An 18,614-nucleotide genomic window follows, 5' to 3' on the forward strand; every position below is an offset into this window, starting at 1 on the left:
AGGCTCACAGGCTGTAGGAATTTCAAGGTGTGAGGGATTCAAAGTATCTGGTATCCCAGACCAATGCTGCCTTTCAATCTCAAAAGCCACTGATCCAGTTATGCTCTGTTACTCTCCAAGTAGTCAATCTCAGCTCAAGACATAGCAGTGGTCTTTTTTGTTATGCCTTCCTGGCATCACTCATGCCACCTTTCCTTGGTTTCTTCCTGCCTCAAGTGTCGCATCAGGAGCCCACCAGCTCTGATGCCAACCACATCTTTCTACAACAGGGGTACACTTTCTCCCAGGCCAGGAGTTCTCCTGAGCTTCCTTTGTGATGGTTCTGGATACACATCAGTAAATCTCTTCCTGCCAGACACTGGTCTCATCTTATCCCTAAATGCCTCTGGAAATATGAGGCAAAGAAAACCCCTAGGGCCAAAGAAAAAAATGAACATAATTAAAAATAATGTCAGTATAATGACTTAAAACATCTCAGTGAGACATGCATCAGGCTGTTGTATGTTTGGTGACGTGGGGAAGACCTTTCTGGTTTCCTGCCCTGGGGACTCTTGTCAGTTTTAATAAGTTCTACCCCACAGCTGTGAGCATGGCAACTTGAACAGCCCAAATAAAGACCAGATATTGAGGGAATCACATTTTCTGCCAGCCTATGTCACGGCAGAAGGGCTGTGGTGCAGGTGGACTGTTCACCTTGCTATGCCTCAGCTGAGAGGCAGCAGCACTTCTGTCTCTGTGGGGGTCAGGTCGAGGGATGTGAGCAGATGGTTGGTGCTACAGGACTCCCTTGAGTATTTACGATGGCACTGGCTGTGGGAAACAGGGGAGCCAGTACCAGGGTTGGGTCCAGCACTAAGTACCCCTGTCAGCCTCAGGTCTGAAGGCTACCAGCATTACTCTGTGGCCTTTTGCCTTTGTGAGGAGTGTGGCAGCCATTGCTACAGTCCCTGAACCACAAAACAGCGCTCCTTCCTCCTCAAGATGCGCGCAAAACAAGGGATGCAAAAAGGCACGTGCCAGTGGCTTCTGCAACTTGATGTTGGCAGTGCTACCCATGGACATACTGCACAGCTGCCACTCCTTTTTTTTGCTGGCCTTGCCAAATCCTAATCATCCTGTTTGCCTGTGTTCCTTCCTCCCAGACGCTCCATCTCCTGTTCCCTTTCTTGAAGAGGCTGCATCTCTTTGAAGGCTTCGGCTGCCTGCCAGTCTGTTCTCTCTCATCCCAGCTCCCTCAGCTTTGTCTGAGGAAAGCATCTGGCTTTCCTAAGGGCTGGTTTCTTCAGCTGTTTTCCAGCACATAGTACTACTGAAGTTGACATTACTTTGTAGACGGTTCCATTTTAGTCCAGGAAGGGCAGTATAGAAAGCTCAGGACAGATTTGTAGATTCTGCTGACTTCCTGCAAGATGCTGGCTACATCAATATCTCCCCTGATCACCTCATCAAAAGACAAATCAGATGTTCTCCTGTGGAAGGAGGGAGCAGTGAGCACAAAGCATTGCTACAAAGCCACCTTCATGTCCTGTTGCAACACATCCACCAGCCCAGAAAGGCAGTCAGCTCAAGAGCACAAGGTATCACACAGAGAGCACAGGAACAGGTCCAGGAACTCTGGCCAAGGACCTTGAAACCACTCCTTCGTGAAAGTCTGTGCTGGGCCATTCCATATAAGGGCTCCAGTTTTTAGATCTTTTCTTGATCAGCAACCTGCAAATCAATCTACTCTGCACGTACAGGCAGTAAGATACATCCTGTCCTGCAGAGCCTCTGGCATGAACAGCCATTGCCTTTCCCGGCGCACTGGCCACTCCCTTGGGCCAGAAAATGCTTTACACTGTAGCAGAAGGATAGGGAAGACAGAAAGCTGGTTAATCTTGAGCTGTCTGGCAGACCCAAAGGCTTTTATTTATAATTTCCTTACCTTTGGTCCTCACTAAACATTCCTAGCTTTTCAGGCTTCAGAAGTTTGAAATAATCCTGGTTAACCAGATAACCCCTTCTCATCCAAACCTGCTTCCCAAAGTGCTCTGCAAGATGTTCAGACACACAAATAGCTGTGAACAGAGCAGGCTTTCTCCAAAGATTTTGTAATGATGGGGAGTAAGCAAAGCCAGGAGCTGGAGGAGTTGTGTCAGAAGCACAGAGCATTCCACTGTGTTGCACCTTCACCTTACCAATGTAATTAAATCATACAGACGACAGATGTAGACTTAACCAGGCAGTTCATCATCACCTCATTGTGAGGCAGGAAAGGTATTGCTTTTCCAAGTCAGTATGTCCCCAGGGAAGAGACTGTGTACTCTGACAGACACCATTCACGTTGGCAACATCAACAGGGAAGCAAGAACATTTTGCTGCATCATTTTTGTGCCAGCACCAACTTTGCCAGTCCAGATCCAACTTTTCAAAGGGATATAAATTAATTCTCTTTTTGTTTGAAAAGTCCTGTCATGCCTACAGAATGTGCATAAGAAAAGATGGTAACATGTGCTCGAACATCTTCAATAGTCTGAAGGAGTGCTGCATTAGCAGAAAAGAGATGAGGTCCCAAGTGAATTATGTAGATCACTCCAGAGTACTACAAATAAAACCATTAAACTGGCCTGCACCATCATCTATTTCATGTATGCCTTCCACATCACAGAGGAAACATCCCTGAAATTACTGAGATAAAGGTTTAAACATTTTATTGGAGCCCTTTGTCTGCCAACTCAGGTTACGTATCAAGAAACAGGGTTCAGGATTAAAAAAAAAAAAAGCTACTCAATGCTTAAAAGCACCTCTGAAACACACCTGGAACCGATTTTTCTATGCATAAAAATCCCATGATCTGAAAGCCCTCTGGACCTTAGAGATGTAGAAATAAATTGAACACTCTGCTGGGACACTTCCAGTCTTGGGCAGCTCCCGCAATCCTGCGGAGCCACAGAGGAGCAGACCTAGAACTGGTCAGACAGGCTGGATACACTGTGTGTGTCTGGGACACTGTGTCCTAGTGATTTACAAGATGGGGTGGCTAAACAGCAGGAGAGGAGTGGGAAATGACAAAGCTGAAGGAAAGGAGAAAACATTTTTGTAATAAACCAATTCGATTTTTTTTCCTTAATACATTTCAAAGCATACCTGTGAAACTGCTAAAGAGCCTGCAACATTTAAACAGATCTGAAAGGAGGAAGTTACTGAACAGAATACTGATGGTCAGAAAGGCACACGACTTAACATGAGGCCCTGCCAGATATTCTCATCAGCATGAAAGGTTTTTCTTTATTAAGGGGAAGATTACACTAAAAGTTCCTAAGGAAAAGATATTCAAGGGTCTAATGTAACACACCATCTTTTTTTGCATTCTGCTCTGCTCTTTTATATTCTGCCCTTTGGGGATGGATGGCAGCCAAGGATGTTTTTGCAGTCTTCTGTGCTTAGTGAAGTTAATTTAGCACAGACATTTTTCCACTCCTTATTAATTTCAATTTTCACTTCTCCATGGAAAGTTTAGCTTTCTTCATGCAGTTTTGATCCCCGTATTAGGGCAGGAATTCTGTTTTTGAAAGAAATTAGATCTCTGCATGGAAATAAATAAAAAACTTTCTAAATTAGCATGAAAAATGTTGCTGATTTTTTACAGTGTGAATTAAGAGGATTGACATATTGAGAAGTTGTATAAATACAACACATTAAGATGGTTTCAGGGTTAGTGATGTTTGTGTTTGTTAAGACAGTGAATAGGTGTAGCTGGTCAAATTCTGCCCAGTAGAAAATGGTTTATTTTTGCAGCCATGGTACACATGTGCACACACATAAAAGCTAAGCAGAGAACTGTAACAGGAAAGCCTAATGGGTATGACTGGGAAAAAAACATAACACGGCAGTATGGAAGGATTGGAAAGCCAAAGAAGAGAAGGGTAGGTTACTGAGAATAGCATGTTATTGGCACTTGACTTAGCAGACCACTAAGATCCCAGTACAGCTAAGTTTATCTCTTCGGGACATCCAGGCTCGGAGATAAAGAAAAATTAACAAATCCTAATGATTCACAGAGGTGGGGCAGGATGGGGAGACTGACTGATCACACGTAGCTCCTAAAAGGTATAAAACAGCACTTCCAAAACTAGCATAAGGTTACAAGCCTCTGAATTATACAGGAAACATGAGGAGGACACAACCACCACCATCCCTTACCCTCCATGTCATCACAGAGCACCCCTGACTGACCTCTTGGACACAGCTACCTTGGCGCCCGAGCGCTGGGCTGGCTGAGTCATTTCAGTGATTGCACGGATATAGGAGTGTCAGTGAATGAGAAGTTGCAACACCCATCCCCTCCCAAAAGATTTTGCACAGGCACTTGCAACATTGCAGAAACAGGCACTGCAGAAACAAGCATTGCAAGGTCCCATGCACCACCACTGCATTCCTCTTGAAAGAAGCATAAACCACTTTTGTTTCATTAGAATTCCTGCTCTTTAAGCTAGGCAGACCTTCTACCTCATGCTGTATGCCCAGGACACCATCTCCAAGTTTCCCAGTGCTGCATCAATTTTAACAACCACAAGGTACCACTTGGAGTGAGGCCGATAATCCTGTGTTTTATGTTGTTTCTGTGGCTGAATGATTCTCTGTAATCCCTGTTTGAAGACAACAGTAGAGCAGTATTTGCAGCATTTCTTTAGGATCCTGTGGAACAGAATTTTAGTTAGTGCAACACAGTGAATAAGGCTGGATTGGTAAAAAGGACGGTGACAACCTTGTTTGTGTAGCTGCCCAAAGAGACAGGGAAACTAAAAACCCCTTATGGTCTATGTTAAAGTCATTCTGATGGGAGGTATTAAATCTTAAAGCATTGCAGAAATTGTGAAGAGCAAACTATGGATTAATCCTTAATGGCTTTAAGGCCATTAAGTGTAGCATTTTTTCAAGCTTAATTCAGGTAGTGGAGTTCCTATGGGGAGAGGGACAGGCAGCTGCTTTCAACACTTCCAAGTCGATTATGACATTCTTTCAACGCATATTATTTGGAACTCTGCTCCATGATAAGATCCTACTCCTAGATAATGTCCTCCATCAGGCTGCTAGGTCAAGTTTTCAGGAGACATCTTGATTCCAAGCTCTCTCGTACACCACCTCTGTCACACATTGAGGAGCCAGCGTAACAAATAATAAATTTCTTTTATTGTTGCTTTGTAATCTAAAATTATTAAATCCATGATTCCACAGTAAGGGCCAGTAAAAAACCCCAACTGAGTAACAGGAATGTGACATAACTAAGTCATATTTTAAAAAAAAGGAGACAAAATAATGTTTTCTAAAAGCCCTTTCCTATGACACATCCCTTCCACAGCTCCACCTCACAGGGACAGTTGTGTAGTCTGCTCTGTGACCAGTGCTACGGTGGCTGGAAAGAACAGTACAGACATTGTCACCCATGTGCTAACACGGGAGTGAAATCTGGAAAAGGCACAGAGAGTTTAAAAAAATCTCTACAGCAGGACATGGATTAAACACTTTCTTTTCTCTCTGGCTCTAATGTCACTGACTGGGACTCCTGAGGCAGCGGTGTTCAAGGCCAGGCCGAGATGGAGGGCTTCTTCCAGGCCAAAGAACATCCTGCACTGCAGGTGGCCTGAGAGAGGAGTAAACACATAGTCCCTTGTGCCACTGGACACAGCAGCACTTCCAGTTAGTTCTTTCCAAGGACACAGATGCTGGCAATGGCTACAAGGTCAGCGGGTTAGACTGAGGTGAGTTTTCTGACCAAGGAGATACGTGATGAGACACTAAGATACCACTAGGTTTTTCTAGAAAACTCATTACTGTCGGGTATGGAACAAGAGTCCCAAACAGCTGCTGAGCCTCCAGGCAGCTGGATTAATTTTAAGTATATGCCCTGCTTTATCCTCAATCACAAGTTCAGTAACTCTGTCCTTGCACATGGGAAACCAACAGCGAGTACCTGAAAACAAAGTTATCCATACTGGTCTTACTGGTGAACTGTCCAGGCTCTTCCATCCACCAAGAATACACCGAGCCAGCTAACCAAAAGAGATGTTTGAAAAACGTCCCTCCCCACCAGGAAGTGAGATCTTCTTCAAGCATCTCCTTCAGGTCCCTCCAGGAAGGAAAAAAGGCATTTTCCTACTGACAGGTCCAGGTGATACCGTGCCACTGGAGGAGGATGCAGCCTGCAACCTCCTCTGTCCTCTCTGAAGTCATTGGCTCAGCGTCGCATTTGCTGGGCCTTGCAGCGCCTGCCTGAAGACAAGCTTCTTGAGTTGGTCCAGTTTACTGTCCCTTAAGGCATCCTGAATGGCACTGAAGAAACCAAAGTAGTGCTGGAAGTTGTGCATCATGAGCAGGACACCGGCCAACAGTTCATTGGTCACCAGGAGGTGATGGACGTAGGCACGAGTGTGTCTCTGACAGCAGTAACAGCTGCATCCTTCCAGCAAAGGACCAAAATCATCGTGGTATCTAAGGAAGAAGCAATGTTGGGTAACATCAGAGGTAAGACACATTCAAGCAACAAACAGTACCTAGTTACCACCTGGCCTTTTACTGGGACCTGAGCATTGAAGCCCTGAGGTCCTTAATTCAGATTTGGTGACAACTCAGACCAGCACCACTGGCACAAAGGACTTCAAATATCAGAGACGGTTTGGGTTGGAAGGGACCTTAAAGATCATGCAGTTCCCATACCCTGCCATGGTGTGGAACCATGGCTGCTGAAAGACCCAGGTCTCCTCATGCCAGAACTCACTTCAGAGCCAAAAGGCCACACATTTAAGTCAGAATAACTCTGACTACATCACAGCTAACAGCAGAGAGAGGCCTTATCTGTGCCTTCCCTGGCAGAAAAGCAGCAGTGCAAGACAGCTATCACATAGTTTATGAAGGAGAAAGCCACCAAAACCACAGATTAACTAATCCCACTATTCACAAAACAGTATTCCCCTCTTCTGTGAGATGCACCATTTCACAAAGTGGAGAGAATAAAGCAACACAACTGTCTACTCAGACAGTCTGGAAGTACCTGTGGCAAAGAGAAGGAAGGACAAGTGGTAACAATGGCCAAAGTTTTTGTGAAGTATCCAGAAATGGCAGAACTGATCTGCAGCTGCCCAAACTGAGTCAGACAGCAGAGGGTCTCCATAGTTTAAATACAATCTAGTATCTCAAGATGACCCAAGTTAGATGTGGAAGACCAAAGTGATTCCAAGACCACCCTTGTGAACCTACGGTCTTTCAGCTGAGACATAATTATGACCACAAAACGTTTGCTGGATAAATGATCAGAAAACCCCTGGTTCTAGGTCAAGCAAAAGACAGTGCTTTCAGAGATAGGCTGTTGCCTGATAACAAGCCAGAATGCTTGTCCAACACTCTCCACTCAATGTCCAAAGTACTCTCTTCAACAGCTTCATGTTTTACAAAGTCTCTCATCCAGCTGCTGACCAGCTGCAAATAAATACAAAGGAGAAAAGCATCATATTTAGTGATACAGCTGCAGGTACCCTCCTCACTAACTCACATACTTTTTGTCTTTCAGAAATATCTCAAATGGTGTCATTTCTGGGTCAGCTTCAGAGACTTCATCCTGGTCTTCTTGAGCACCATTCTTCTCCAGGTCCTGGGCCCAATTTTGTGTTAAAACTGCTTAAATTAAAAAGACAACAGCCTTAGAACAGAGAGAAAGGGCAGAGCAAGGGTAGCAACCTTGGAGTAGATATTTCTGCTAGTCTCTTGCCAAATGAAAACTCCTGCTGCAAGTTTCCACCTCTTTCTTCTAGAAACCAGGCATTTTACTTTAATTGCCTTAAGTTAGTTAACACAAATACACTTTTAGATGATTAAAACAGCAAGAGACAAGTGAAAACTAATCAACTGAAACTAATCAAAAGTTAGAGCTGAAACAACAGTATAACTTTTTGCTGCTCTATTGAGCTGAATTCTTTATAAAACATCAAAAGTATTTTGTCTGAAATGCAATCACCTGAACAAATGGATTTTATTGAGACTTTGTTAGAGTCGACAGGCAACTTATCTGCATTCAATCATTCTACTTCCCATACTGTGATCAGACTCAGGGATTTAGATGCCTCTTGTTTTTTTTTTTAAAAAAAAAACCTGGAATGAAAGGAGGCTGGTAGCACTAATTCAGAAGAGGGAGGTTCCACATCTGCCTTTTCAGCAGCTATCTGAAAAATAAAGAACCATCTCATAATTTTGTAGGTTTGCATTTTTAAGTTTGCTCTTAAGGAGAAGGAGATGTATCTGGAAATACCATATTACTGTTTGCATAATCCATGCCTATTGTGTTTAAAACAGACACAGGCCAAAACTACTGCCATTACCCAGACCCTTATAATTTAAGAATAAAGTGAGACAAGATAAACAACAACAAACAAAGAGAAGGGTTAAAAATAAAGCAGCAAGCACAAAGAAACAAGATGTTCTGTTCTATTCAGCTGGCTCTGAATTATCCAGGCATGAAAAGCCACCAGGTTCTACCCAAGAGTAAAAATGTAAAATGTTTCCCTGTATTAAAAATACTTAATAGGCCAAAACAAAACAGCTGCATGAAACACATTTGCTAGGTGCTTTAACGAGTGATACACATTTCCATCTCACAGTGTAATGAGTTATGAACAGAGCATTTTGGTTTTGATACAAACCCATGAATGCAAGGACAGAGAGAAAAACTGCCCAAATAAACTGGAAACTTCTGACAGCTAGAAAAAATAACTTCAAAATATATTATTACAACAGACACATATTCAGTTAATTCTACAGATCGCTTAATAGGTCCAGCCTTCACTGTTAATGGTAACAGAAAATTTGCCAATGGTGTCAAATTAAAACCCCTCTGTTCAGGAGGTGTTTCAGAAATATTTAGTCATCATATTTTGGCTAATGAGACATTCAGAGGCCTCAAGTTTTACTCAACAGATTTCACACCAAAGTACTCCACCTTAAAAAGAACGCTTGGTAGTGGAATCCCAGTTTTTCCAGTGGTCACTGCACTTATTTCAGGAACAAAGCCCTCAAATACAGATTGCTCCCAAGTATGAATTATGCTTGCCACAATGTAAAATGTAAAAGCTGTAAGTACCATCAAAAAGCCTACCTGTTGCTTCAGGGTCGGGATGGCAGTCATAACTGAAAACCAAGGCACAGCCTCTCTCAGTCACTTGGAAGGGAAAGAAGCTCTCAAAAATGTCCACTCCCCTTTCAATGCACTCAAGCACCTCATCTGGTCTGCCTACACCATGAATGATTCTGCAGGAGACACACAAGAAGACAAATCTACAATACTCTGAGGAGAAGCAAGCAGGTACCTGAAGAAAAAGACCTCCAGGTCATGTGCAGCATGTGTAGCTTATCTCTGGAACTGCTAATCAGAAGGTCAGGGGGCACAACAGTCATCACTCAGAATTCCACGTGCTTCCACTTCCCCACCTCCAACCTATCCACTACATAGCTGGATTTCATTTTTTTCCATTTGGAAGACAGCAATAATCCCTCATTTTCTGCAGAAAAACCCCATTCTGTTCATTGTGTTTGAAGTGATTTGTATGTGATTTCTTTCGCATGCACATAAATGCAATTAGATTCAAAACATCTGTGCCATAGAACAGATATTTTCCTTAATCACATTTGTGCCCCAGTGAACTACCAATTCCCAGACACATGGACCCTTTTGCTTGTCAGCTGTTTAGAAGACAAGTCTAAAAAGAGTCTCAACAGAGACAGCAGTAGATGGCTGGTCAAAGATACAAGTCCTTCAGGTGACAGACACGTCATATTGCACTTGGAAAACTGCCCGAGGGAGAATGCACTAATGAGAAACATCATTAGAAAGAGAAAACTTCCTTGCTTTAGTCTTCCCTTCTCTTTACACTCTACTTGCTCAAATGATTTACCCAAAAACGTGGGCTGTAACATCTCCTGAGACACAGCATTAGGAGCCAGGAACAGCCTGGCTGGATTGCCATCAATGGTAATAGAGATCCTGATGGCAGCCAAATTTAGTTGGCAGCTTCACCAAGGGTGGGTGAAGTGTAAGAGAGAAGAGCAGTGCCTGCTCTCCTGCAGGTGCATAGCTGGGCTGAAAGCAGTAGAAGTTAATGTAGGGCAATGAGCTAAACAGATAATTAGGAAAACACACAGGGGCTGATAAATGAAGTCACAAGGTGCCATTTTTAGTCACTTTTCTAAGTACTCCAATTAAATTGATGAGCACAGAATAAGGATAGGAGAAGTTTACAGCATGAGTGTTTTATGTTTCAGGCTCCCGTGACAGGGAGAACATGATATGCAAAAGTCAAAACAGTAGCTCTATATATATATGATCAAAGCTTTGTTGAAACTCATCTCTGCACAGGTAAGGACAAACATTTGTTCTTGCAAGGGTTCCTATGCTATTGGAAAGGAAAACAAATTTTATCAAGAGACTTCAGCACCTTTAGACACATGAAAGGACTCTTTATAAAGAGTACATTCATAAGATCATTTTACCATCACACAAAAAGCAGCCACTTCTTGAGTGAAGCACAGAAAGTGCTTGTCTTCCAGAGAATTTCATATTGCAGTAGAACAGGGCTGAAAAACAACTTCTCCAGTCAGAATGGCAAGGGTGATTCAGGAGAAAGGACTGCCTGAAATTCACTTGAGGTACTTCCAAGAGCCCCTGGGGCTAACCAGCTCTCTTCCTATCAAGAGGTCAGAAACAGTTATCTTAACAAGACAAGCAAACAATTTGATAGATGAGGCAGATGCACTGGTAGCCACTGAGGTTAGATGAGCAGATTGGACTCTAATGCTCCCAGGGGATCTTTTAAGTAGCTCAACCAGACAGGATGGCAACGACACAGCAAGCCTTCTAATTGTCAGGAAAATTCAAACCCCAGGCACCACTAAGCAAGAACAAGCTGGAACACCAGGCACAGTGCTTTTGCATTTAATTTCCTTTTAAACACCATTAGGTCAGAGCAATGCTCTGCTAGCAGAGGGAAGCAGGAACACAGTGGGGCCTCTGTCATTCTCTTCAGGAAACCATGAAAAAAGCAACCATATTATTTCTGTAGCAGTTGCTCTGGTAATAATCCAGCAAGCTCAACCCAATTAAGATACCCCTACACTTCTGAACCACTAGCAAATATTAGCACACGTTTTCAACAAGTCTTTAGTTACTGTTAGTCAGTTATAAGGATCAAGAAAGCTGCCACTCCTGTCCACTCCCTGGCACGGGTCTGATGGGCACACTAACAACTCAGATATGCAGTAAGCCCCACACAGTCCAAGAAGAGAATACCACTGTTCTGGGTCAGGCTGCACCACCCCAGGCAGTGCACAGGCTCAGTGCCTCAGGTATGAGGACAGAGCTGACTACCAAGATCGTGTAGCAAGCACTGGCTAGCTCTGCCAGCACCCCTCTCTGCCATCCGCCAGTTCAGACCACAGAAGCTAGAAACATGACAGTTTTACTGAGAAGTCCCTGCAAAATATCTAGGTCATAACATTCTTGTTTGAGCTGAACTTCAAGTAAACCACGGCCTCCAAGATCAAATGCAAGTAACTCTGAAGTATCCTACCTGTAACTCTTCCTAAAAATGTAAGGATGACAAATGTGAAGAACACTCAAACCCACAGCATGAGCAAAGCCTGGTGCCAGTTGCAGCTAAAAACTGAAACAAGTGATGAAGACTGCAGCCTGACAGTGGTAAAATTTATGCAGCCTGGCACACACAGAGCTGTGCAATACAGCGATTATTTCCTACAGGGAAACTGCACAGCAGCCTGTCAATGCTGCTCGTAATAGGACAGATGGATTTCTTGGGATGTTGCCCACACAACTTACCTTGGTTTATCCTCTGGCAGCTCCGCTGTGACAGAAGCTATCAGTTTCAACTTGGTTTCCTTGGCCATGGCACTTCCCTGGAAGCCATCTAGCAGAAAGCCACCCACAGGCCGCTTGGCAGTCTCCCTGGCTGATCTGAGTCTCTCTTCCAAGATATCTCCACCTTCAATTGCCCCAAACATTACACTTCCTTGTAGTTCCTGTCCCAGGAGAAAGCTACAAGTATTAGAGCATGCTCTGCCAAAGACATGAGAGACATCTCACAGCCCAGACTTCAGATGCCTGCTACTTAAGCCCCACATTCCCAGGAACTTGCCAGAACCACAGGATTTCATCTCATTTAAGACTACTCTCCACACAACACTGTGAAGTTCATGTGTAAGAAAGGAGACTAGTAGAGACAAGATTCTGCTCCTTGCCTTGACACTGACTCACTGAGAATTTTGATGCCACTCTTCCCACCTCCCTACAGAAGGCAATAACCACACACCATCTTTGTACACGGCTTTTTATGGATGCGGTCTCAGCAATAGATGTGTTAGTGCAAAATACAAAGCAGGGGCCATTATCCTGGCTGTCAGACACCAGATCTCACAAGGAACTCCCTTTCAGGAGATACAAATATCAACTCCTGTCACCTGTTTTCCCCTGTAGTGCAGACTCAGATAGTATATCTCCTTTCACCAAAAGGAAGTTTCAAAGCTGCTGGAAGAAATAAAGAATAGCACTAACTCTATCAAATACTCCTTCACTTGGAGCCAAGGGGACTTCAGAGCAGAAAGATGGGTTTTCTCAATCTGAGTAAGAAGATTCCACTTTGCCCATGCATCTAATAATACAGCAAGTGAAAGAAATGCATCACAGTCCAAAAGCAGAAAGAAAAAAACCAAAAAAGTAGTTCTTCTCAGCTGATAGAGATGAGGGGTAACCCTGGTGCAGAAGACAATTTACTAGAGGAAGGAAGGAAAACTCACTGTGCTACTGGTTATACCTCACTCTGGACTGTAAGCTGGGCATTCTCTGATACACACATGTGACCTCATTTCCTACTAAATCACATCCTGGGGCTGGTCCAGCACGCAGCACAGACCAAAACACAGTTGCAGTGCTGGTGCCTCAGTACTTTGGGGACCTTACCGGCGATTTTTCTTGCAGCTGAAGGCATATATCCAAGAAGGAAAGTGACCTATCCACAGACTTCTTGGCTCTTTTTCTACCAGCTTCCCCAGAAATGGTGTCTCCATCAGAGATGCACTGGAACCAGTCTGGCTGGATGGCCCGCTGGATGTCCATGAACTTGGAAGCTGTCACTTCCATGCGCCCTGAGCTTCCCCACAGGGAGACCGTCTGTGTAAGAAGAACAGGGATGAACATCAGTTGCAAGGGATAGCAGATCTTAAGGGTGAAAAGAGAGAAGGAATTGGTCTGGTGAAACACCAGATACTGGAATGATATCTCATTAGATAAGTTGTCCTGGGGCATGGCTCAGATAATCAGCTGCACTTGGCACAATGAGTGAAAGGAGCTAAATGACTGAACTGGAATTTCTAAGATACTATGGTGAAACCATCCCACTCAACACTGACTTCTCCATGTTAGAAAATGTGAGAGAGAGCAGCTGGCCTCTCATCACACACAATTTAGTGGCAGAATTGGAGAAGAAAAAAAAAAGCTTGAATTCCAACCAAACTTATGTTGCCACAAAAGTAAGCAAAGGCTTATAAAAAGCAGCAAAGGCTGCAATGGCAAATACAGCTCGCCAGCTTCCTGTACAAAATGCAAACCCAAGAAACTATTTCCTCTTCTGAGCAGTTAACTCTTGCCACACATGTGAATGTACATGTATATGTAAACCATACAGACTGGGAAGAATACAAAAGCTTGTTTAGCATTCAATCTTAGAATCCCAAGTTATTTTAGGTCCCAAATCCAGCAAGTCTAGAAGGCAGTAAAATACCCAAACCGAGCCAGTGTAAGAAATGGCAAGTGCTCATTAGGATTTCACACACAGTCCTCCCTGTCTCTTCACATGCTTCCCATCCTGCCAGCACACATGGGACCCCATCTTCCATCCGTGATACCCTCAAAAGAATTTAAAGCAAGACAAAAGCACATGGACAGATAGGTTTTATCTTACCTGAACACCTCCAGGCTAGCAGATGTCACCATTCAATTCACTAAACATTCACATTCACAAAATGTTCACATTTTAGCCTATTTTGCAGAATCTCTAATTAACCTGTGAGCGCAGCTCAGCCATTGCTTTTGTTGTATCATTGCTAGGCTTGTGACACTGATGCTCCAAAATTTTAAAGGAGTATTCAAGTACATTAAGTACATGGCTTGAGCCCTTTGGAAGTCAGCCCATTTCATCTGCAATTCTGTTCATGCTTTTTTAAATGAGAAAGGGTTTTCAGCCATCAGAAACAGCATATAGCTTGGAGTCTCATGGGCACTTTTTGGGGCCTGAGGGTTTAAATACATTCACCTAGCCAATGCCAGACAGACAGATTAAGCAGTGCAGTTCTCATGCATACTAATTTGCAAATTGAATTTCATCAGCCAATGCAAAAAATATAAGCAGAACAATTTTTTCTTTGGTCTGGTCCCCACAAAGACCCAGAAGGATTGCACAAGTATACCGTGTGCCTGTGGTCCATCTGTCTTGTCTGTCCGTCCGTCCATCCATCCATCTCTCCTGATTACTTCTGGCCTTATCAGCCAATTTCACCAAATTTGAATAAAAACAGAAGTCTCCAAAGTAATAACATCTTTTGCAAGTTTCCAACTAAAAAAAAGAGCAACTCCAAAGAGAGGAGATCCAAAATTTGTATCTGCAGAATAACCGAAGCACAGCAGCTGTAGGTTGCCCTGCAGCAGCATGTTGTTCAGACAGTACCTGCTGCCTCTTATTGTGAGAGCATCAGGGAACAGCTGGTGAAGGCAGACAGAGGAAAGTTAGAGCTGTCTGAGCCAAAGGGCAGAGTGTAATCACATCCAGTTACCTTCATTCTGCTCTCCAGAGGAAAAAAAGCTGCTTTAATAAATAAAATAGCCATGCAGCTTAGAGAGCTGAGCATTATCCTCTGATTATTTAAATCCAGCCCATGCTAGACTTTCTGGCACAGAGCTTTCTGTCCCACTGCTTTCAAAAAGCTTTCGTAAGTATTTATCAGCACAGATCCAGGTGCAGAAGGCCTTACAACAAGGTGACAAATACCTTCACCAGCTTATTTAAAAAATCCAAGAGTCTGAATCAAACTTCCAACACCCAGGTTCAGATTGCTGCTATCACCTCAAAGCTGCACAGTGGTGGGACAAGCTTCAGGTAATTCCTTCCCTGCAGACAGGACTCAGCAGCAAGGAATACACACTGATAGCTGTACGGCAGTAGTTAACCTCTGTCACTCAGTGACCTTCCACCAAATGTGGCCTTAGGACTGACTGCATCTGAGCAGGTTCCAGGAGCGGCCGCTCCAGCACAAAGCTGTGTCAGGCAGCAGGCAGGGCATGGATTACACAGGGAATGTGTGTGCCTGCGGGGTGGAACAGGCAAATGTCTGCAACACTATGCACTCTTGGATTGCTGAGCCACCTTCCTGCAAAAATTCTGAAGTCTTTCCCTTTTGTGGGCTGTAGCAGGCTGTAAATACACATACAAGGGTTCAGATGTACTACTTATCAACGGCATCACCATAAGCTTGTACAGCACATATGCCAAAACACAGGTACTTTCTTTTACTGCCATTTTAACCACAACAGCATGGTAGGCCAGAGCTCTCCTTTCTACCTGAACTGCCCCTTAACTGCTCAGGAACCGTTCAAGGTGCATGCTGCCAAGTAAGAACATGGACAGCTTTATTTAGTTGAGGTATGAGCATGTAAATGGTAATCCTCTTTGTGCAAAGATTTATTTTGCTAATCTTGTGGCTGTCTGAGCACACCCACACAGAAGGAGGGAGGACTGGCAGGTTTCTTTTGGGAACTTTAGCGGACCTTTTCAAGACTTTACAGCTACTGTACCTTGTTAGTGTTGTAGCCAGATGGGCAGGGAGTGACTGGGTCATGAAGGGAGCAGTAGAGCACAGCATCTGGCATACCTGAAAACAGAGAGACAGACACAGAGGAGAGCTTCATGAACCGAAGCAAAGCTAACATAAAGATGTGGCTCGTGGATCTGCAAAAGGGAACAGGGTATTGTCCCCCACACGAATACAGCCATTCTGACAAAGAAAATGTTGTTCATCTATCTCTCAGCACCAAAGAAGGCAGACTTCTTCCTCAGTTTTACCAACTGCCTGGAGGAGAGTGCAGCAGCAGGACAAACCATGAAATAATACCCTTTGGTCCTGCAGCCTACATAGCTGCTTCAGGATTTATTTATGTTTCTTCTTGATTAATACTCCACCTATTAGAATTTTCCAGACTCAACAGTTGACTCACTTGACCATTCAACTGATAACTGATACACTGGAGACACCTGACATTTGACACAATCCAAACTGAGCAACAACCCCAAGCCTAGAACTTCTAAGGAAGGACAAAGAATCACAGAATGGTCTGGGTTGGAAGGGGCCTTAGAGATCATGACCCATGGGCAGGGACACCTTCCACTAGACCACATTGCTCAAAGGCTCATCCAACCTGGCCTTGAATATTTCCAGGGATGGGGCAACTTGTCTGAGTGCCTCACCACCCTCACAGAAAAGAACAGAATAGTGAGGGAACATTATCAACTACACAAATGAGAAACTCATCATCCCTGCCAGCCAGGAGGTTTCAAATGTCAGAAAGCTAGACAGTATGTCTCAGTGACATACAGACATCTATCTCTTCAGAAATAGCCACTGAAATTGGTAAAGCCTCCAGGAAGTTTCAGACAAAGACATTTTTCAGTTTCTCTTGAAAGAGTAAACTGCTCCAAAGCAGTTAAAGTTTATCGAAATTTGGGTGCAAACTACCTTTAGAAAGCCAAACCGTAATATCTTTTATATAATGAAATGCATGTCCCAAATTTATATGTGCTTTTTAAAAAAATAAAACAAACAAAACAAGGGTTGGCAACTCAATCTTTTTTCCTTGCAAAATGTGCTAGATTCCATACACAAAGAACTGTCTGTAAATTATAGAAATTACAGACACTTTGAAGCCTGATTGAAGGATTTTTGGCCATACTAGTGACAACATACTATTTTGAGTCTTCCCTAGTGGCACTTTGAGTGAGAAAATCCCTAAATGTGCAAGCCTACATCTTTCTGCTTCCTGTACTGCCTGAACATGCTCTAGTGGGATCCACCTGCCTTATCTCTCACATATACAAGCAAACACTTGTACTTTACCTATAAATTTTGCAGCTCCTTCTTTATACTCTTCCAGAACGTCCTGAATTTCTGCCCTGCAATCCAGATACAGAAACACATTAACTAAGCAGACAACTGTCTAAAGAGATTGGTGATTTCATAACTACGGCTTCTGTTTCCATACTTATGCATTGTCTGACGCTGAACTGGTATTTGCCATCCAGCTGTCAGGCAGCAAAGCAGGGACAGATGGAAGGAAATGACAGAGTCACAGAGCTCAAGAATCACAGCTCACAACCCAAGGCACTCATAATTCTGTGGCAAAAACGTAAAGCTTTTACCTGCACTGACTAGTGACCACTGACTTGATGGAGAGCACAAAGCTAGACTATGACTTTTTGGGTAGCATCACTAATGTGTTCAAGATCATTCAACAACCACACAAGCTTTATCATGTTAATCTTTACTTTCAATTGCCATTTACCTAACTAGTTTTGAGAGTTAGCTACTGCTCCAGTCTTACCTTAAATGTTTTCAGGTATGGGGTACCTACCACCTCTCTGGGCAACCTGGTCCAGTGTTTCACCACCCTCATTACAAGAGATACCCTCTTACAGTTTAAGCCAGTTATCTCTTATTTTATCCCAACAGGCTCCGTTAAAAATCTGTCACCATCTTTCTTATAATTCCTCTTTAGGTACCAGAAGGCTGGTAAAAGGTCTCCCTGGAGCCTGCTCTTCTCCAGGCTAAACACCCCCAAATCTCTCTGCCTGTTGTTATAGGAAAGATGCTGCAGCCCTCTGAGCATCTTTGTGGCCTTCCAAAGGACTTGGTCCCACAGGCCCACATCTTTCTTATGCTGGGGGCTCCAGAGCTGGATGCAGCACTCTCGGTGCAGTGCCAGCAGAGCAGAGGGGCAGAATCACCTCCCCCGCCCTGCTGCCCACCTCAGGAAGATGACTGTGAAGTCACCACGATGGGTTTGGCCTAAACACGCTAAAAATCACGCAGCCCTCCAACTCCTTTCCCCTCACCTTTCCTACCCCGCCCCTGCACCTCCCTGGCTGGGGAAGCAGGGCCCCAGGCCCGCGCGCGGTACTCACAGGGCGGGCAGGGCGAGCTGCGCCACGCCGGGCACGCCGCGCACCTCCCGCAGCGAGTCGTGGGTGAGGTGCGGCGCCGCGCCGCTCCGCGTGTACAGCAGGCAGCCCGGCAGCGCCAGCGCGCCGGCCCCGCTGCGGCCCAGCCCCGCCAGCGAGCCCAGCCGCCCGCCGCCCGCACCGAGCAGCTTCAGCCTCATCCTCGCTCCGCGGCGCCGGCGAGGGACGCGGGGAACGAGGGACACCGGGAACACGGGACGCGGCGAACAGGGGCCGCGGCGAACACGGGCCGCGGCGAACACGGGCCGCCCCTTCCCGCCCCGGCCCCGTCATCACCGGGCGCCGGCGGGCAGGCAC

General features: G+C 44.6%; 1 protein-coding gene across 3 annotated transcripts; it reads right to left on the reverse strand.

Moving 5' to 3' along the window:
- Window positions 1-5,150: 5,150 nt before the first annotated feature.
- On the reverse strand, window positions 5,151-18,544 carry QTRT2 (queuine tRNA-ribosyltransferase accessory subunit 2). Of its 3 annotated transcripts, none has more exons than XM_032098528.1 (8): window positions 18,261-18,544; window positions 17,197-17,252; window positions 15,881-15,957; window positions 12,995-13,204; window positions 11,858-12,057; window positions 9,125-9,276; window positions 7,533-7,650; window positions 5,151-6,471 (listed from the first exon to the last, which is right to left on the reverse strand). In XM_032098528.1, exons 1-8 carry the CDS (start codon window positions 18,455-18,457, stop codon window positions 6,210-6,212), a joined length of 1,272 nt encoding a protein of 423 aa, XP_031954419.1. In that variant the 5' UTR covers window positions 18,458-18,544; the 3' UTR covers window positions 5,151-6,209. The 3 variants fall into 3 exon arrangements, with proteins under 3 accessions (XP_031954419.1, XP_031954418.1, XP_031954420.1); XM_032098527.1 differs by having other exon boundaries at window positions 7,533-7,653; XM_032098529.1 differs by lacking the exon at window positions 18,261-18,544 and adding an exon at window positions 18,192-18,210 and having other exon boundaries at window positions 7,533-7,653.
- Window positions 18,545-18,614: the final 70 nt, after the last annotated feature.

This window comes from Corvus moneduloides, chromosome 2 (genome assembly GCF_009650955.1).
Source record: "Corvus moneduloides isolate bCorMon1 chromosome 2, bCorMon1.pri, whole genome shotgun sequence".
Classification (NCBI taxonomy): domain Eukaryota; kingdom Metazoa; phylum Chordata; class Aves; order Passeriformes; family Corvidae; genus Corvus; species Corvus moneduloides.

Excerpts from the sequence above, each read along its gene's own strand:
- QTRT2 (XM_032098527.1), bottom strand. The coding sequence starts at position 18,457 with ATGAGGCTGAAGCTGCTCGGTGCGGGCGGCGGGCGGCTGGGCTCGCTG. Across the intron at positions 17,253-18,260 it reads CAGCTCGCCCTGCCCGCCCT|GGCAGAAATTCAGGACGTTC; the intron begins GTGAGTACCGCG and ends TCTGGATTGCAG. Across the intron at positions 7,654-9,124 it reads TCCCGACCCTGAAGCAACAG|CAGTTTTAACACAAAATTGG; the intron begins GTAGGCTTTTTG and ends TTTTAATTTAAG.